The sequence below is a fragment of the Callospermophilus lateralis genome, chromosome 11 (genome assembly GCF_048772815.1).
Source record: "Callospermophilus lateralis isolate mCalLat2 chromosome 11, mCalLat2.hap1, whole genome shotgun sequence".
Lineage (NCBI taxonomy): Eukaryota > Metazoa > Chordata > Mammalia > Rodentia > Sciuridae > Callospermophilus > Callospermophilus lateralis.
The window spans coordinates 5,120,885-5,141,067 of NC_135315.1; the positions used below are offsets into that span (position 1 = coordinate 5,120,885).

At 54.1% G+C, this 20,183-nt stretch overlaps 2 protein-coding genes across 2 annotated transcripts in view; one reads left to right on the forward strand and one right to left on the reverse strand.

The window, feature by feature from the left end:
* Positions 1-11,227, forward strand: part of Qrich2 (glutamine rich 2) — a 36,732-nt gene extending 25,505 nt beyond the window's left edge. Inside the window, exons 13-26 of the mRNA XM_077110556.1 lie at positions 311-408; positions 856-970; positions 4,469-4,723; positions 5,493-5,615; positions 5,706-5,780; positions 5,966-6,130; positions 6,227-6,348; positions 6,869-6,934; positions 7,196-7,297; positions 7,722-7,922; positions 8,235-8,385; positions 8,792-8,879; positions 9,597-9,725; positions 11,058-11,227. Coding sequence (XP_076966671.1) covers positions 311-408; positions 856-970; positions 4,469-4,723; positions 5,493-5,615; positions 5,706-5,780; positions 5,966-6,130; positions 6,227-6,348; positions 6,869-6,934; positions 7,196-7,297; positions 7,722-7,922; positions 8,235-8,385; positions 8,792-8,879; positions 9,597-9,725; positions 11,058-11,227 — 1,860 coding nt within the window. The remainder of the gene's footprint in view (positions 1-310; positions 409-855; positions 971-4,468; positions 4,724-5,492; positions 5,616-5,705; positions 5,781-5,965; positions 6,131-6,226; positions 6,349-6,868; positions 6,935-7,195; positions 7,298-7,721; positions 7,923-8,234; positions 8,386-8,791; positions 8,880-9,596; positions 9,726-11,057) is intronic.
* A 3,381-nt stretch (positions 11,228-14,608) lies between these two features.
* Positions 14,609-19,217, reverse strand: Ubald2 (UBA like domain containing 2). The gene is made up of 3 exons (XM_076870022.2): positions 18,833-19,217; positions 18,416-18,478; positions 14,609-15,176 (listed from the first exon to the last, which is right to left on the reverse strand). Exons 1-3 carry the CDS (start codon positions 18,950-18,952, stop codon positions 14,865-14,867), a joined length of 495 nt encoding a protein of 164 aa, XP_076726137.1. The 5' UTR covers positions 18,953-19,217; the 3' UTR covers positions 14,609-14,864.
* Between the last annotated feature and the right edge of the window lie 966 nt (positions 19,218-20,183).

The window sequence follows — 20,183 nt, forward strand, 5'->3', positions numbered from 1 at the left end:
GGTAGAAAGTGCACCCTGGGTGTTACTGTGTTTGTTTCCTGACCCTCAAAGCTATTAAGATACAGCTGAGTTAAGCAGGCTTGGCACTTTCTGGGGACAGAGGTCATTGCAAGGGGCTGCTAGGAATTCAGCATTCTCAATGCCAACGACTACATCCAGGAGGTAGATGGATGGCTGGATGTCCAGAGAGGACCTAGATTTCATTAGGTAAAGATTAGAGAATGGAGAGGAGTGGGGGGGGGCTGCAGGATCACATGCAGGAAATGGGGGAGCAGGCCTACCTGACCTTCCCCTTCCATTGGGTTTGCAGCTGAACAAGCTACAAAGAATCCTGGAGGGTGACAGTGACCAGGAAGCAGGGAAGGAGCTGAAGGCTAGTCAGCTGAGCCTGCAGCTGGGCATCATCAGGTGAGATGCCCCTACCCTGTGCACTGCAGTCCTGGTGTCCTGTGTTCCCAAGCCAGAAGGTGGTGGCAGCCTTCACTTTTCCTCCTGCTCTGACCTGACTGCTGTCTTTGACCTGGATCATACCTAGTCTTCAGGTTGCCAGATCTAGTTCAAGGAACTGGTACAAGTTCCCCAGGTTCCTAAAACAGCTCATTAGCAGGTCTAAGAAGAGCACAAGGCTCTTACACTGTCCCCAGGGAGATGCAGCTCAAGCTCCTCAGAGCTCCTCTTTGCAGGGCCCTGTATCACTGCCTAGAAGCCTTAGGCCAACACATGGGGCAGCCCCTGGAACAGAAGTAGGACCTGGGGCTCCCTAAACAGAGCCAGCCTCCTCTCATCCCCTGAGTCCAGGGTGGCCAGGCTCAGTACTACTGGGCTCCGTTCTCTGAGCTGGCCCTGGTATCGCAGAGTCACCGTGGCTGACATTGAGAAGGAGCTGTCTGAGCTGCGGGAGAGTCAGGAACGAGGCAAGGCTGCCATGGAGAACTCCGTCTCGGAAGCCTCGCTTTACCTGCAGGACCAGGTGAGGAACTGGTGCTCCTCAGCTCCAGGGACCACGCACCCTTCTCAGAGTTGGCTATGGACAGTGGACAGGCCTGCCTTCTCACTCCTCAGAGACCAAGCTTTCAGGTCCCCCTTAGCATGTGTGGGGAGGTGACTGTGTCTAGGATTCAGCCTCCTCCCAATGCAAAACTGAATTGGGCCACAGGTGCACAGGCACGAGCATCCTGGAGCAAGGTGATGATGTGCTGTTCACCTCCCACTCATCTACTTTCCCTGTCCTTCCTTCATTATATAATTTATATATTATAAAATTGCCCTTTTAAAGTGAACAAGACAGTCGGGCACAGTAGCACATACTTCTAATACCTGGGCTCAGGAGGCTGAGGCAGGAAGGTCACAGGCTGGAGGCCAGTCTCAGCAGTTTAGCAAGACCCTCAGAAACTTAGCAAGACCCTGTCTTAAAACTTGAAAAAATGTAGCAGAGTGGAGGAGCACCCCGGGGTTCTAGTACCAAAATAATAATGATAATAAAGTGAACCAGGTATTTTGTAATAACTCACAAGTTGTGCAACCATGACAACAACTCAATTCCAAGATGTTTCATCACTGCCTAAAGAGGCTTTAATCCTGTTAGCAGTTTCTCTCCCACACCCCATGACCCCCACCACACAAGCCCCAGGCCCTGATAACCATTCTTCTGCTTTCTGTCTTTTGGAAGTGTCTTCTTTTGGACATTCATTTCATAGAAACAAAATCTTGTGATAAATGGTCTTTTGCATCTGGCTTCTTTTTCTGAGTAGTGTTTTCAAGGTCCATCCATGTTGCAGCATGTATCAGTCCTTCACTCTTTATTACTCAGGACAATTTTACTTTGTGGCTATACCACAGTTTATCTATTCATCAGTTGAAGAACATTTGAGTTGTTTCCATCTTTTGGCAATTAGAACTAATGCTGCCATGAACATTCCTGTACAAGTTTTTAATGTGGAGATGTTCTAATTTCTCTTAGAAACATACCAAGAGTGGGATTGCTGGGTCATATGACAACTTTAATTATCATTTGAGAGACTGCCAGACTGTTTTCCAAAGTGGCCACACCATCTGACATTCCTCCTAGCAATGTTGAGAGGGTTCCACTTTCTCCCTGTCCTCACCAACACTTGTTATTTTCTTTCTTTTAATTTGAGCCATCCTAGAGAGAGTGAAGTGGTATCTCATTATGGTTTTGACTTACATTTTCTTGATGACTAATCATGCTGAGCACCTTTGCATGTGCTTTTTGACAATTGTATGCCTTGTTTTTTAGCGATAAGGGATACAAATATCTACTCAAATCCTTAGTCCATTTTTACATTGAGTAATTTATCTTGTTATGTTGAGTTCCACAAGTTCTTTACATATTCTGGATACCAGGCTTATCTGGTATAGACTTGCAAACATTTTCTCCCACTCTGCAGGCTGTCTTTTCTTTTCTTCTTTTTTTTTTTTTCTTTTTCTTTTTTGTGGTGTTAGGGATGGAACCCAGGCCAGGCAAGAGCTCTCCCACCAAGCTACAACCCAGCCTCTCACTTTCTCAATAGTGAGTGTCTACTTTTGAATCTTGAATGACACTGGCCTTAGTTTTCCTAGTAAAGAGTGTCTGACCTTGGAGCAGTCCCCTGAGCACTCACAGAAGGACCACCTAAGGAAAGCCACTGGGCCCAGGGATTCCAGTCAGGAATCCCTGTGTGCCTTGAGCCATGTTGTGGTCTCTCTTCCCAGCTGTTGGTGCAATGGCATGTAACATTTCAAGACTGAGCCAATTATCCCATGTGGGGCAGAGAGGGTACAAAGTCACCTGCTGGCCCAAAGTTCATGTCAGGTCTTGGTAACCAGCAGGGACCTCCCAGGGCCACACTTTGGAAAGGAGCTTCCCCCTGGTTGGCCTAGCTCCCTGTGCAGCCTCTCCTCTAGTCAAACCTTCCTCACGTCCAGCCTCCAGCCCTCGGCCTTCCTGCCTCTGTCTTTTAGCCCCCTCCCACTCTCTCATGCTGTCTTTGTTCTGGAATTCTCCTCCTAGATCTTCTTTACCCAGAGAGCTGCTTTATGTTCTTCAAGGCATCACTGAGATGCCCATTTTTCTGGGACTGTTCCTTTTCCCTTTGAGAGAATGATTCTGTCCCTTTGCATCCCAGAGGCCTGTTATGTGCTGGCCTCAGCCAAGGCCATTCAGTTGCAAGTCCTGTTTGTTCAAGCAAAAGGGAGACACATTGAGTATACTCAGAGTTGGAAGGGGGGTATGTTCAGGCCACAGCGGGCAGTTTGGGGTGTTTCCCCATGTTTGGTTTTCTGCATACCTTTGTCTTTTTCTTCACCCATCCCTCTCAGCCTCCCCACCTCTCTTCCATCCTGTTCCCAAGCAACTTGTCTCTTATACATGGTTCCAAATGGCTGCCCTGAGCCCTGTAGTTTTTTGACTTTTCTGCCCACTACCAAATTGGGGGATGGGTGGATGGGGGGTACAGGTTGGCCGTGCCCCTTTTTGAGTCAGGCAATGAGTTGAGGGTCTCTGGCCAGTCCAGGTTGGTTGCTCTTAAATTGTGTTCTGCTTAGGCCCGGTCATTAGCAACAACAAGCTGGACAAGGGGCTGCAGAGGAGAGCAGCAGGGCCAGGCCAAGCAGCTGTCCCTGGAAGGGGCTTATACCCCCTGACCCTGAGAGAGCCCTGCAGCACCGTCTTCACTGTCCCATCCCTTTACTGTCAGTTATGCACATATTTGGTGGGACAGAGCATGGGCAAGCCCACCATTCACACCCCTAGTCCCCCAAGCAACCTGGCTATCATCAGAGTGCTGTGAATGTCTATGGATCACTTCAGGGTTTAGCCAGAGCAGATCAATGGGCTGACTGGAGAAAGGTCCAGAAACCTCCTACCTGCAAATGCTTTATTCAATTGAATTTTTACTTTTGGTGGTACAGGGGGTTGAACCAGGGGCACTCTACCACTGCATTATATTCCCAGCCCTTTTAAAAAATATTTCATCTTCGGGGCTGGGGTCATGGCTCAAGCAGTAGAGCACTCGCCTAGCACATGTGAGGCCCTGGGTTAAATTTTCAGTACCACATAAAAATAAATAAGATAAAGTATTGTGTCCAACTACAACTAAAAAATAAAATATAAAAAATAATAAAAAAATTTTCATCTTGAGACAGGTCTCACTAAGTTGCTGAGGCTAGTCTCAAACTTGCAATCCTCCTGCCTCTGCTCCTGAGTCCTTAGTATGACAGATGTGGCCACAACATCCAGCCACCAGTGCTTTATGTGGCGTTCAGGCTGACCCCAAGGAGAGCACTGTTCACTGGTTGACCAACAGAGATGGGGTGCCTACTACACTCTGTACATTCTGCAAGGCACCAAAGGGTGGTGACTTCCCTCTCAGTCAGGAAGAGGCAGGAAGCATCTCACTAGCATTGGTGGTCTGGGCAGAATATGGCTGAGACTGTCTCTGCCCTCTCCCCATGTCTTTCCTTCACCCAGTTAGACAAGCTGAGGACAATCATCGAGAGTATGCTGGCCTCCTCTTCCACCCTGCTGTCCATGAGCATGACCCCACACAAGCCCTTGACTTATTTCACACCTGGCCGGATTGACCCCAATGCTACCTGTCCAGCCTGCAGCCTGGACCTGGGCCATCAGGTCAGCACACTTGTACAGCGCTATGAGCAGCTCCAGGACATAGTCAGCAACCTGGCTGCCTCCCGGCCTTCCAAGAAGGCCAAGCTCCAGAGCCAGGTGAGTCTCTGCTTGCCTCCCTCCCAGTGCCCTGGAGGCCCTGCAGAGTGTCAGCTGACAGCTCTCCCCAAGAAGGGGAGCTTCAGGCTTGAGATCATCTTTAGCCAGATCCTACAAAACTCCCTGATCCTTTCACAGGGTCACAGCGTGAGTAGCTGTGAGTCAGCTCTGGGGACAGGAGACTGAGAAGAGCTGGTTCAGTGGGCGGGGTGGTCCTGGCTGGTCAAGGGTAGAGCAGTGCCATGTGTCTGCACATTTGAGCAGACAGCCACTCCCCTGGCATGCCCATCTTCCCAATTCCTTCCAGATTTCTCCCCACAAGTCCTGCTCCTGGACTCAGGAATTCATATTTGGATCCTGAATCCAAGATCAGGGAAGGTGGGGAGAGACTACAGCCACTGGAGCTAGACCTAGTGAAGCTGCTGCTGGAGGACCAGTGGAGATCTCTCTCTAGAAGCAGCTCAAGAGCAGCACATGCTCCTGAGCCTCAGTCACCTCTGCTGATCACTGTACTTAGCCCAGCAGCTCCTCGTCCTGTGGCAGGGGACACAGGGAGGACTCTTTGAGGCTTCTGGGTGGCCCTACACCTTGGGGCAAATCCATGAGGATTTAGAGGATTGCTGTCCCTGTCTGGCTGGGGACACAACTGTTGGTGGGAAACTGAATGTCACTGTGTAAAATGGACATGGATCTGAAGTGAGCTTCCTTATTGGGTGGTGTAGGGCCACCCAGCAGCCTCAGAGAGTCCTCCCTGTGCCCCCTGCCACAGGATGAGGAGCTGCTGGGCCATGTACAGAGCGCCATCCTGCAGGTGCTGGGTGACTGCGAGAAGCTAAACATCACTACTAGCAACCTCATCGAGGACCATCAGCAGAAGCAGAAGGACATTGACGTGAGTAGCTAGGGCAAGGCTGAGGCCCACACCACCCAACCCCTACTGCTCAGCTGCTGGTTCTTTATTTCTCACTTTCTGGGCCTCTAGATGCTGTACCAGGGCCTGGAAAAGCTCGAGAAGGAAAAGGCCAACAGGGAGCACCTGGAGATGGAGATCCATGTGGTAAGCACCAGTTCCCAGGGGCCCTCTGCCCTAGGGTGGTCTTGCTGGCCAGAGGGGTGAGGGGCTGGTGGTGTAGGGCATGGAGATGTGGGCTCTTGGAAAACTGTGCTTCAGGGGATGACATGGGGGGGATGGGTCCTGTCATGGCCCTCTCCCAAGTGGGGCCTCCCCTACTCTTCATGCAGAAAGCAGACAAGAGTGCCCTAGCAGCCAAAGTGAGCCGTGTCCAGTTTGATGCCACCACAGAGCAGCTGACCCACATGATGCAGGAGCTGGTGGCCAAGATGACTGGGCAGGAGCAAGACTGGCAGAAGATGTTGGACAAACTCTTGGTACAGATGGACAGCAAGGTGAGTGCAGGAAAGGCTGCAGGATGGGTGGGGCTGCCCTCAAGGCTAGACCCCCAGCTGCTGCCTTGGTCTCACCTGGAACCCACCCCCACCCAGCTGGACCGCCTGGAGCTAGACCCTGTGAAGCAGCTGCTGGAGGATCGGTGGAGATCGCTGCGGAAGCAGCTCAAAGAGCGCCCTCCACTCTACCAGGCAGATGAGGCAGCTGCCATGAGGAGGTGAGGCCCGGAGATAGCTGGGAAGTGGCATACCTTGCTGGGAGGGCAGGTGGTGGGCTAGGGACCCCCAACAAACTGAATCTTCCAGAGATGTCCCATTGTTGGAGGGACAAATTTTAGAGCTGGAAGAAGTCTAGCTCAGACCCCTTCAGATGACCACAGAGAAAGGGCGTTGGGAGATGCTAAGACTCCCTGGCTGAGGTGTGTTGCACTGGGCCCTTGGGACAGGGAGAGGTCTGTAGTCTCAGAATTGAGATGTTCCTTGGGGACCTGGGTGGTAGTGGCCTTGAAGCCCAGGATTACCATTCTTGGCCACCAGAGGGGCCCCAAGGCCTATGAAGAGCATCCTTGGGACCCTGGGAACCCTGCTGACTTTGAGTAAGGATGGCAGGTGCAGGCCATGTACGTGGAAGCAGGCATGTGCAAAAGCAGGGCCACCCTACTGAGCCTCCTGCCAGCCTGGATTGTGGGCAGCCAACCCCTCTGAGCTCTCCCACTCTGTGCACCTCACTCCCAACAGGCAGCTCTTGGCTCATTTCCACTGCCTCTCATGTGACCGGCCCCTGGAGACAGCTGTGACTGGACAGTGAGTGCTCACACCTGGCCCAAGGCAGCTGGTGACCATGGTGGGGTGGCATACAGGGCTTCACTTTCTCCATCTGCCTACCTCACCTCTCATCTTTTCCTTCAGGCTCCTGGGCCTACTTCCTGCCCTGCGCCTTCTCAGGCCTGGCTAGCCTGGGGTGGTTAGGAAGGTCCTTTAGGCAGATGGAATATGGGAGTGGTAGGTGGATCCAGTGATGGAATATCCAAATCTGAGCCCCCCTACCTCTGTGTCCCTGTCCAGAATGATCCCCCTGATTCCTATGAGTCCTGGCCTGCCAGCACACCGGTCCATTCGCCCCTACACAATATTCGAGCTGGAGCAGGTCCGCCAGCAGAGCCGCAAGTACGGGGCAATGGAGTCCTGGGCAGGACTGAGTGGGAGGGTGGGGTAGAGAAGGCTCCAGAGGGTGCCCTGGGGCACTGTACAGGGCTTGAGGTGAGACCCTGCCACCAGTCGGGTTCTGAACTACCTGCTAGCCCTTCTGTTCGCTCCCCTTTGACTCTTTTTTACTTTAGCCTCTGGGGAAAACCTTTCTGGGCAAGTGTGGCCCCTCAGGGGTGCCTTGGAGAGGGCTGATGCCCTGGGACCAAGCTGCCCCAAACCTGCAGGCCTCAAGCCTTTCAAGGGTGCTAGCTCCGCCCGCACAGGGTTTTGCAGAATAAAGGCCCATGGTGTAAGGAAGTATTTATGCCAAGTATAGGAATGGAGGATGTGGGGCTCTGTCAGTCTTGGGCTGACCACCCTCCCTTCCACCTGGGCCCCACAGCCTCAAGCTAGGCAGCACTTTCTGCCGGGGTGACCTGTCACCAATGGAGCGGAGTGCAGGGCGCCTGCGCACCATGCACTCCAAGATGCTGATGGACATTGAGAAGGTGCAGATCCACTTTGGAGGCTCTGTGAAGGCTAGCAGTCAGATGATCCACGAGCTGCTGCAGGCCCAGGGCCTCACTTCCCCTTGCTACAAACGGTAGGGGACAGAGTCCAGGTGACCGTGCCTGGTTTATGCCCACCTCACAACCATGTGAGCAAATGCCTCGCCCCACTGTGGTAAAGGGGAAGGTGTGTAAAAACGTGTGCGTGAACATGCTTGTGTGTATGTGTGGTGGCCTCGAGGTTGCTGTGCTCACTCACTCACCTGTCCCTGGCCCCTTGCTCCTGCCCTGACTCCTGGGAACTCCTCAAGAGAGCTGCCTCTGTGTCTCTGGCTAGCCCCATCATAGGTGTGTCCCAGGTCACATTCTTGGTAGCTCTCAGTGACTCCATGCTGTCTGCATCACAGGGTGCCAGATGCGATGGTGGGTTACACCTACTCCACTGTGCCCCGGCGCTGTGGAGGAAGCCACACCCTCACCTACCCCTACCGCCGTAGCCGCCAGCAGCACCTGTCCCAGGGCCTGTATGCTCCTGAGGAGATCCAGATAGCCATGAAGGTCTGGGCCCTACCAGGGAGCCTCAGGGAGGAAGGTCCTGACATGCCCCTGATTCCAAGTCATTCTGGAAAAACAACCTGAAGTCACCTCCTGTGCCCCTTGCCTTGGGGCGGTTTCTTAATCAGACCCAATTCAAGCCCCTTCTTTACATCCTGCCTTGGGGAAAAGATTGCCACTCCAGCTCTGCCAGCAGGCACCGCCACCACAGGGCCTGAAGAACCACGTGCTTTCCACTTCCTCCCACCTTGTCACTGCCCTGGTGCAGCCCAGGGTCCACAGGGAGAGTTGTAAGCACTGTTTGGTACCAGGAGTCAGAACAGTGCTCTGAACCCCAGGCCTTCACAGGGGCAGGAGCAGAGGGAAAGGTCTAGGGGTTGTAGTGGTAATGGACTGTTTGCCTCTACAGCATGACGAGGTGGATATCCTGGGCCTAGATGGACATATTTACAAGGGACGGATGGATACAAGACTGCCAGGCATCCTGAACAAAGACAGTGAGTATGCAGGTAGCCCAGGGTCCTTACTTGAGTCCTAAGGAACCATCCATCTCCTGGAAGGTTGAGCATGCCTTGGGCTACCGGATTGTGGGTGCCACCTTCTTCATTTCCCTGCCTCCAGAAGTTCAGGTCTCTCCAAAAGCCCCCAGGTAAGTGCTTTCCTGCCTCAGCTGATCACCCAGCAGATGGTGGCCCCATCTTTTCTTGCTAGTCTTCTCCTGTCACCACTGTTGAGCTGACCCACCTCAGGCTGCTCCCATCAACATAGCCAAGCTGTACCGGTCCTTTCTTTAAAACCCTGCAAGACACCATCCCTTAGTGATCTCCCACAATGCTGAAGGCTGGCTTCCAGTTCCCCATATCCGAATCGGGCTGCTTACCACTTCCCATTGTGCCTTTTAACCCTGCGAGCACCTAGAACTCACCACACCTGGCACATAGCTGATGTGTGTAGTTTTTCAGAGAATGAGTGAGTAGAAGGATGGACAGATGGATGGTGGGTGGAAAGAGCAATGGTCAAGAGCTGGGTGAGTGGGGGGCGGTGGGTGGATGGGTGGGCATGTGAATGAGTGAAGTGCCTGTAAAGGGTGAAGGGGCAGATCCACAAATTCTGACCATTCCGCTGAGGCTGGCTGTGACCTGCAGCCTACATCCATCTCCCCATGTGCCTGGGTCTGTCTCAGTAAAGACTCTTCCCTCCACTGCTCTCCGCAGCCTCAGGGGTGTCGAAGCACAAGACCAAGCAGCCCCGGCCCCACCTGCCCAGGCATCAGGCCCTGGGTAACATCGGACAGCTGCCCTCCCGGCCTCAGAGCACCCACCTATTGGCTGGCAACTCAGGTAGCTTTCTTCTGGATGAGGTGTCCTTCCATGTGGCTTGAACACTGTCCCCTGGTCTCTTCTTCCTGCCCCACCACCCCCTTATCCAGCTAGTTTATACCTCTGTTTCCCTGAAGAGAGGAAAGGCTAGGAGCTGAAGGGTAGGATGGGAAGGAAAAGAGAAAGTCAATTACTGAGTGCTTGGCATGTGCCAGGTCTATGGGGTGGATACTACTGCTGTTCCTGATTCATACAAGAGGACACAGGTTTCTCTGGCTTAAACCCAGTCCTTCCCTTCTCACATAACAGGATTCTCTTTGAGCTGCTGCTTATGGGATCCAAGCACCTGTAGGGCATGGGACCATGATCAGGTCCCAAGGGACCCCTCACTCTGGTGCTGCCTGGAGGTATTCCTCCCACCCCCAGGCCTGGAAAGCCCCCACAGCCCCTGGTCTCATCCAAGGAGCTAGATCACATCTTAAGGTCAGGGAGCAAAGGGCCTCAAGGTTAGCCACACAGGGCCTGAGTCCCTTGCTAGGATCCTGGGGCCAAAAGGCTTGATCAATACCAGGTGACTATTCAGGTCTCTCCCCTCTGCAGACCTAGGTTTTCTCATCTGTCGTCAAGGGGGTGGGGGGCTGGATGCATGCTTCTTAGAGTTAGGGCCCCTGTGAGATTGTCACAAAGGTGTCAACCTTCCATTTATCAAATACTCAAGTACCCTTAGTACCTAGTAAATCTGTAGGAGGTTCAAGGATCCCCTGACACCCACACACCATCCCCATCCCCAGCTTGAGGGCTCAAATCCTCTGTGCTCTGTAACACCCTTCCATTCCCACATTCAGTGAGTGCCTGTAACAAAAGAAGAAGGGAAAACAAAAGAGAAAGCTTTGTTGGTAATGGTGCCTCGCCCTCATTGGGGATGCCCTCCTGTCCAGGCAGCATTTAGGAGTTTTTATACATACAAACAATTTTAATCCACACACCAATACTAAGGAGTAGGGACCATTGTTAGCCCCAGTTACAGCTGAGAATACCAAGGCGCAGAGAAGTCTTAGGAAACATTCCTGTGCCTGTATGATCTGTGTGATGTTGCCTAAACAGTCCTGTATTAACATTACCCAAGAGGCAGACTTTTGGCCCCAACAAGAGGGCATGTTTACTGACTAACTTTCCTTCACAGGGATTATAAAGGAGCCCCAACTGCTCCAGCGCTCCTAAGTACTCTGCATACTCCAATCCTACCAGCCTGGCCAGTGGGGCCATGCCTGACTTCCCTGTGCTTTGGGTGAGCTGAGTGGGCCTTAGTGGGTGTGGGATACATGGTGGAGCCACCTCTGCCCTCCTGTCTTGCAGTTTCTTCGAGGCAACATCTCTCCCAGTCAGATATGGCCCATCCACCCAGCCCCACTGAGATGGAACACCTGCAGGACAATGGTTCAGGACCAGAAATGCACATGGACATACCTCCTGAGGAGGAGCTAGAGGAGCCCACTCGGGGACCACGGTCCACCACTGCTCCCTGAATAGAGCTATAAGTAAATGTTTAAGAAGAGGCTTATATTGGGGAAGGCTTCTCTGTCAGTCCTGCCTCAGGAAGATGGAGTGAGAAGTGCTGGCCAGGCAGCCCCAGGTGCCCCCAGGGTCCTCAGTCTGAGAATTAGACCTCCAGTCCACCACATAGATGAAGCTGTTCTGAGTGTGCTGGGGCTCCTGGAGGGCTTCACCACTGAATTCAGGGCAGCCTGGGTTGGGCCTCCTCTCACACCCATCGGCCAGCTCAAGTGTGCTGCTGCCTTCGGGGATGCAGCCCTACCTTCTGATGTGGAGGACTGGCCCAGGACACTGGATAGGCCTGGACCCATGGTGTGGATGTGCTAACTGTATCTTGGAGTAGAGGGCAGAGCTGCTTGCTACTACCTTGCTGCCAGCTCAGGGCAGCTCCTGGGTCCTCACACAGGTCCCAGTGAAGCAATGCCAAGAACCAGAAGCAAAAACCCACAGCCCCTGGGAAGGTTACCATGCTCTGCTGTCTGCCCTTGAGTGGGCCACACAGCCAGCCACAGCCTGAAGGCCAACCCCAGGCAGAGGGCTGAGTAGAAGCTTCCCTGGCCAATGCCTGGGAAGATGGAGAGCAGGGGTTCAAGGGGCATGGCTTGCATTTTGTGCAAGGCTGAGCCTTCAACCTGCTCCAGGCGGCTGCTTGGCCCATTTGGTCACCTCCTCACTAGCCCCAAACCTACAAACCTATGGAAAAAATGCACCGCTATTGGTGGGAGGGTACAGAGGAGTACTGTGTGGTTGAGCCGGCAGCAGCTGCCAGGAACAAGCCCCCAGCACCCAATTGAACCTCCTGAACTTGGGTCACTGGCTGAATTCTGGGGACCCCAGGAGACAGGCAAGCTGGGGACAAAGAAGGCCTGAATCACCAAAGCAGTTTCTACCTCAGGTCTTTTCCCACATCAGAGGGAACCAAATGCCCAGAGTGGAGGATGGGGCTCTCCCCACCCCCAGTTTTCATCATCCCTCACAATGGGAAAGGGATGTCTCGGGTAAGAGGCTCATTTGGGGGTGTGAGAAGAGGGGGCGAATCACACAGGAAAGAGAGGCAGGAAATAGCCCAGAAATAGGTTTCTCACCCCTGGCCTGGTGTGGGCAAAAGTGGGCTTGGTGGGGGATGCTGTGGGAGGTGGGATGCACCCTGAGGGTGGTTGCCTGCTCCCAAGATTCCATGTATCTTTATGTAATCACATAATGCTTATGGCTGGGTGGGAAGAAGAGCTGCTTGGACAGTAGACACCCCAGGCCAGTACCCTTTTCTCTGTACACAGGAGGCAGCGCCAGGCCATCCCTTCCCCCTCGGCTCCTATTTCTCTCACTAAAGCCCCACCCTGGCAGTGAAATGCCAGGTCAGCTCAGTTTCCCTGGTCTAGAAGCCAAATTCACAGGCTTGGCAGGGAGGAGCAGGTCAGCTCTCCTCACCCACAGAGGACAGGAGTCACATTCCCTGAGTTGCCAGGGCTGGCCCCCACCATTCCACACCTGGGCATGGCCGCTCCACCCTCTCCCAGGCTGGCACACACCTGGGTGCACCCCAGCCCCGGTCCCAGCAGCCTCTAGGGTGTCACAGCCTGAAAGCCCACGTTCCTTCCAGGGGCTTCCCCTGCTAGCCTGGGAAAGCACAGGTGGGCAGGGGCAGAGCTGAGGCTGGGAGGAGTCTCAGGGGTTTCCAATCAGGAAACAAAACTGAAAGGACAAACCCAGCTTCCACGTACAGCCACATTTCACGTGCAGTAGACAGGGCAGCTGGGCTCACTGTTCCACTCCACTAAAGGAGGGGGTGCCCCCAACCAGGGTGAGAAAATGCGAGAAGGCCCAGAGGCAAGGTGGTTAACAACCTGGCTGGGGCCCTTAAGTTTCACTTCACTTTAGGCCAAAACCTCCAGCCCCCAGCCCAGCAGTTCTGCCTTTCAATAGCACTTGGTCCCCCTCAAGCCACAGGAAGGGGTAAAGCTCAAGACAGGGCTGCCCCTACCATTGCTGGTACTGGCTGCCACATGGTGGTTGTCCATGGCTCCAGGAGGAATTCCAACCATGTGGCAGGTCACTCACTCTCAGCCTGTCTCACTCACCTGTACTGGAGGACAGCAAGAAAAGGTGCTGGCCAAGGACAGCAAATGCTGCCCATTCTAATACCTGGAGGACTGCAGGGCAGGTGGAGGAAATGGAAGAAAGTGTCTCCAGGAACCCCCCCACACTCTGGCTCCAACAGCTGTGGAGTCATACAAATACATACTCATTGACACACCTCCCCAAGGGAGGCTGAAGGTAGGAACAGTAAGATGGGCCCAACTGGAAGATGCAGGGAGTGCCTAGGGCAAAGCAGCATTTGGGAGGACACCAGCTTTCCTAGCAGCAAACAGAATTGGTTTCCAGGGCCAGCCCTGTGGTGCACACCTGTAAGCCTAGCTCCTTGGGATGCTGAGGAAGGGGATAGGCACGCAGCTCAGTGATAAATCCCCAGTGGGGTTGGGGGAGGATGGCTTCCCTCCAGGCTCAAGGGTTCTGCTGTTCTGAGCTATAGACAAGGACCAAGTCTTGCAATATCCAAGTCAGACTTGTCCCTACTCTTGCTTGTACTATCAATTCCCCCATGCAGATGCCATCCAGAAACATCTAGAACAGCCAAATGCAATGGGGCCCCTCCCCCGACCACAGTACAACCAGAGTCCCCACAATTCTCTTTCCAAAGGCATAGCTTCTACCCAGGAAAATAAAGGCACTGCAAAGCAGGGAAGTTAAGTCTTTACGTTTTTAAATTAAAATTCACCCTGGTGAGATGAGATTTTGACTTAGGAACTCCACCCAAAGGTGAGTTCCTCCAACCCTGGACACCTATGGGGAAAGCTTAGGTGACCAGAGAACAGTCAGGGATGGGACAGTTAGGTCCCCCACTGGGCAGAGCCTGGCCTTCCAAGCCAGCTCTTTAGTTCTATAAGCCTTTCATACCCAGCTGGAGATAGAGTGACAACAGCTAAAAGTCACCAGAGGGGCCACAAAACAAGGGTGGCAGAGGAGATGAAGAATCAAGAGCATGGCAGTGTTAGGGCTAGGGGGCAGGGACAGCCCCGTGATGCCAAGGAGGCCCTTCTGGGACCTCTCCTGCAGCTGCTAGGTAGCTGTCCCCAGGATGGGAAGAGTTGGGATCTTCTTCCTGATGGCAGGTATGAATTCTGAGTGAAGGCAGCTCACATCCGACTGCAAAGGACATTCCACCTGACTTTGAAAGACCCCTTTGCCTGGAGACTGGAGTGGGGGAAGAGCTGCTGGCCAGGGAAGGATTCTTGTGGCTCTTCCCCTCTGACCCCCCACCTCAGGTGTATCCGCCTCATGCTCACATACATTAGTTATATTTATATATTCATATATATTATAGTTATATATTAAAAAGAGAAAAAAACTTGCCCAAAGAGAAACTCCTGAGGGACCCAAGTGGCCCAGGAAGTTTACTGTCCCCCCACCCACAAAAATTTTTTTATAAAATCTTCCAGTGCGATCTTCAGGAAACCCCAAACCTCCCCAGCTCCCCCCTCCCTGACCCTCTGTGTCCCCACAACCCCAGACTGCCCCCCACTCCAGCCCAGCACTTGGAGGCATCCAGTCTCATCTCTGGCCATCCATCGCTGCCATGGCTTTCTGCTGGGCGCCCCCCTGCTGTGCTCCAGGGGGCCACGTGGGCTGTGGGCAGTGGAGGCGATGGAAAGAGGTTGGGGAGGAGGGCGGGATCCAGTGAGCCTGGTGGCTGGGAGGGGAGGAGGCCCAGAAAGGACTGAAGTTTGCAGGGGGTGAGCAGGCCACCGCAGTCATGGGGCTGTTGCTGCTCTGCAGGCCCTCGGAGGCACGGAGCTTGGAGAACATGGCCAGCGCATCGGGGAAGTTGGGCGGTGTGGCAGGTGTGTTGCTGGGAGTACACATCTGCAGGGAGAGAAGAAGGTGTGGGGAGGGCTGCCTGCAGGGTCCCAGAGCCCTTTACTCCCATTGCTCAGCCCACAGCTTCAACAGGATTGAAGCACCCTCTCTCTCCTCCAGAGTCAATAAAAACAAAAAACCAGAGCAAACACATAAATCTCGCCAAAGCCAAAGGGTCATCCTTGGAAATGACACCAAGGGTATCAGAAAAAGGCTGACAGTGAAGGGACAAGGAGTAGTGCAGGACAGCATTAACCAGAAGCGCTAAGAAAAATCAGTCGGCTCCCTCCATCACCCATCCTCAAGATGTTCCCAGGGTGCTGGGTAAGAAAGAAAAGCTACTCCCGTGTTGGGTTTATTCCACATTCTCAGTCAAAAAACCCTCACCTCCAAGATCTTACTTCTCACAAGGAGGCCTGGTTGGCTGAACTCTTTCCATATTGTAAACAAGTAAACAGGCTCAGAGGTCAAGTCATGACAGAAAATGCACTCAAAAGCAGGGTGCAGTTGAGAAGGCCTGTTCCAGGCTCCCAGGTCTGCAGGCTCAAGGTCTTAACTGTGGGAAGGCCACACTCTGCTGGGCCAGAGCTTTCCAGTGCAGCATCCAGATTTGGACTCCCTAAGTCTGGAGTCTCCAGCCTCATTGCCTGCCTGTCCTTGCCCAGAGGCTGGCAGCTTGGTCTAAACAGCCCCTCCCAGTACTCTTATGGGGGTAGTTCCAAACAGTCCAACAAGAGTAGTCTTCTGCCACTGCCCTTGGGGCAGGGAACAGGCAGCCTAAAGAACAAAACCTACACAAACTGGGCTGACCTCAAAGTCGTTTCTCCCTGTCCCAGGAAGCCATGGGAGTCCTTCTTTGAATTTCTCCTAATTTTAGTAACACTGGCCCCACCCCCAGGCACAGGGCTGAGGTGGGGGCAAGACTCTAGGACTTCATGAAGGAGGAAGGCTTGCAGCTCTGCACTTAAACCTAAGGCAGAAACTGTGAGGGGGACCCCACCCCACCCTGGTCACTGAGGCTGGTGCCACATCAGCTCCTAGGGGAACTCTGACCATTGTCTTCCCAGGGGCCCTCAGGGGAGGCCAAAGAACTCAGCCAGAAGCCAGGCCCCACCCAGATATTTCCCTCATCCCTCTCAGGATTCCCTGCCCCCCATCAGGGCTGAATTCTCCGTGGCAGGAAACAATGAATGGGGGGTGGGGGTGGAGGCAAATTGCATCACAGCATCGTGACCCACTTCCCCAGTTCACCAAGTCAGTGGGGCCCATCTCCTCTAGCAGCCACCCTGCTCCAGAGAACAGCCCCATGGCTAACAGGGCCTGTGCTTGCCTGCCTGCCTGCCTGCCTGCCTGCCTGGGTGAGCTTGGGCAAGTTTCTGCACCTCTTTGAAGATTCTCTTTGCTTTAGTAAGACCAGGGGCTTGGACCAGAGTACTAAAGCCCCCTCCCCAGGCTCTCCAGTGAACCCTGTGTCCCGTCACCCCTCCTCCCGCTTAGGTCAAAGTCGTCCTGCTTCCAGTCTCACTGTCCTCCTTCATTATTATCTGGGGATCTTCCGCCAACTGTGGGAATCTATAAAACAATCCTACAAGGAATCTATAGGCCAAGCATTTATAGATTACTAATGTCTTAGTAACTTCTGGTATTGCAATTCTGTGAACAGTCTCTGGTGTTTTTATTTTGCTTTTTCCTTTGATTTATTGTCTAAAAGAACTGCCAACTCTGAGGGCAAGGACTGACCGTCCTGATGAAGCGCCCAGTACTTGTCACTGATGGATACACTGATTATAATGTCTATTACAAAACCTGCTGCCTCCCCTGAGGGAAGCTTCCAAAAGCCATTACAATCCCCCTGGGATTTGCAGACAAAGGGGAAGGAAAAACCAAACAGAACACCAGTCTTGGCCCTTTCCTGCAAGTATCCCAGGTCTTGGCCCTTCAGAATGGCAATGTTGAAGGCCCAGGGCATTTCAGAGTGACCACAAGTAGGAAGGAACAAATCTCAAGGCTCTTTTGAGAATCGGATAAAGGCAGGGAGCTCCCAGAGACTTCCACAGCTGGATGCAGAGGAGTGTATGTCTCCTGGAGATGAACCCCTCCTGGGCTTACTATGGTGGGGAGAGGGACTGCCACAGCCTTGTAGCCAGTACCCGTCTTCCATTGTACTTCCAATGCCTTTCTTCTGTGATTCATCCTCTGCATGAGCCACTCTAAGAGAAAAGCTAGTTTAAAAAGTCAAGGCAGACCCGTTTGTCCTCTGTGACTAGATGAAAACAGTAAAGGACAAGACACAGCAGAAGTTAGGAGCAGCCTATGCCCTGGAGAGAGCCATGGGCAAGGACACCCATGTGTAAAAAAATGCCAAAAATGCACCCTGAAGCCACAGCAGAGTTGAGGAATAATGTTTTATAGTCCCCATCATTGAGCTCAATCCCTCCCACCCAATGGGCTAATAGGTAACCAGGGGTGGGGGTGAAGAACGGATATTCTGGGACTTCACAAAGCAAGGTACCCCCTGGCCAGGAGGGCAAAGGCTTCCTCCTGGGGCCAAGTTGGAAAGAAAACAAATCCGGCCCAGAACCACTTCTGTTTCCTGGACTGCAAGTCTCTGAATGTACTGATATTAAATGCAAATTCTTGGGCTTATCTTGGGTCAAAATCTGTCGTCCTCCTCACACTGGGTACCTCGCCTTCGGCTTTGGAGGGGTCAGCATACCTTGGGCTTTAGGAGGGCTAGCCGGCTTCCTGAGTGGGTGGATTTATCCCTTCCCCGTTTCCTGCAGCGCTGGGTGTGTGTGGAGGGGGAGGGGGCTGCGCTCCGAAGCTCCGGGCTCCTCATTAGCACACGAATACCCCAACTCCCGGCGCCCTCCCGGGCCTTCCCGGGCACTCGGGCCGCCTGGTGTCCCTCCAGCCCCCTCCCCGCCCCTGCCCGCCGGCTCCGGAGCCCCCGCCCGTCCTGGGGCCGTCACCCGCCCCTTCCCCTCAGGGCGCAGCGCCCCGCACCAGGCCTCAGGCCGGGGTCCCGCGGCCAGGAGGCGGATCCCGAGGTCCGGCGAGGCCGCGCCGGCCTCGAGCGCTCCTTCCAGGAAGACATTTTGGCTCTTTGTTTACATTCGCGGCGCGGCGCTCCCCGGCAACATGGCTGTCACCCCGGCTGACAGCGCCCGCCGGGCCAGCCTCCCGCCGTCCTGCCGAGCGCGCCGCCCGGCCCCACCGGGCCGCGTCCGCGCCGCGACACTTACCATCTGGGGGTGATGGTGGCTGTTGGGAATGTTGGTTTCTTGGAAAAACGTGCTCAGGGCGGTCTGTAGACAAACACGGGGCAGAGCGGCATTAGCACGGCCCGGCCGGAGCGCAGGAGCCGCCGCCGGCCCTGCGCCCAGCCTCCCGGCCCGCGCCCGACCCCTGCCCCAAACCCGGCCTGTGCGGGGCGCCCTAGCCCCGGGGCCTAAGCGCAGAGCCTCCGCGTCCCCCGCCCGGCCCGGGAACTGGGCCTAGGGACCTCCGCACCCGGGGGACTGACTGGGCGCAGGCCCTCCGGGTCCCCGGGCCCGGCCCAGGCCAGACCCATTCCAAGACCGTCACGAGCGGATCCCCCGTCCCCAATGCCCCGACCGGCCCCGCGGAGAGGGCGCGCTCATCCAGAGGCCCGCGCGCACCTCGAACTGCCAGTGGGCCGCCTGCAGCAGCTGCTTCGCCTGGTCGGCTGCGCAGCCCGCGGCCAGCACGAACTGGTTGATCATGACCTGGTGCCGCAGCTCTTCCATGTTCACCGACATGGTGCGACCGGAGGCCCGGCAGCGTCGGCCGCGCGGATCCGGGGCTCGGCGGCCGCGGGGGCCGCAGCTCGGCTCGCGCTCGCCGCCGCCGCCGCCGCCGCCGCCGCCGCCGCCGCCCGGCGAATGTTGTGGTTCGGCTCCCGCGGCCCGGCCGACACCACAAACAACAGCGCGGGGCGGGGCCGGGGTGTCCCAACGTTCGGGGGCCGCGAGCCGCCGCCGCTGATTGGCCGGCGTGCCGCTCTGCCGGCGTCCGACTCCCAGACAGACGTTCGATTCGAATCCTGCGGCCGGCCGGGCTGCAGTGTTTCTCTTTTCACCCAGCCGCGCCCATTGGCGGAGCTCAGCGCCGTGGGGCTCCCCGGTATTGGCCGGTCTCTGTGTTTTGGCTTATCCGGGATCTGGTTGGCTGAGGCCGGGCATTGGGGGCGGGGCTGTATGCACTGATTGGCCTCCAGTGAGCCTGTTCGAACTCAACTTGAAAACCTGGAGTGCCTGCTGATTGGCCAAGGCCCCTCTGTTTGCTGTTGTAGGCTTGGGGGTGGTGCGGCCAAGTTCATTCATTACTTCATTGAAACTGAACATGCTCAGCTGGAAAAGCAAGACAGAGTGGCTTTGACTCATTTCCTCTGAAAGATGTGGTCATCTCGAAAAACAGAATGATCAAAATAGAAAACAGACGGAACCTTGCAGCTGCTCAAGTCTCAAAGTCTTAAATGTTTAAAGTAACTTCCAAGCAGTCGATTCAAATTAAAAAAAAAAAAATCCTTTGAAATGTACCGCGTGAGGCCCAGGTTTCAGTCCCCAACACCAAAAAAAGAAAAGGGCAAGGGGTGTATAATGTACATATAGTAAAGCTATGTCACAGGTACAAGTCACAGACAAAAGGAATAACACCGGATCAATTAACAGAACAATCCAAGAACTCCGATCTTACCCCTTCTAATCACTGCCCATCCCAAAAATGGAGCAGTCTTCCTGTTTTTAAACCAAAAACCTTGCTCTCTGAGATGTCAATCAATATTAATGAGTAATGAATATAACTGCAAGAGGGAAAAGTCACTTTCCCAAGTTGAACTTTTTTTTTCCTTTTAAATGGTTGACCTAACTGAAGCTGTAATTTTTACCTTTTTCTTTTTCTTTCTTTCTTTCTTTTCTTTTCTTCTTCTTCTTCTTCTTCTTCTTCTTCTTTTTTTTTTTTTTTTTTTTTTTTTTTTTTTTTTAAGGTGAG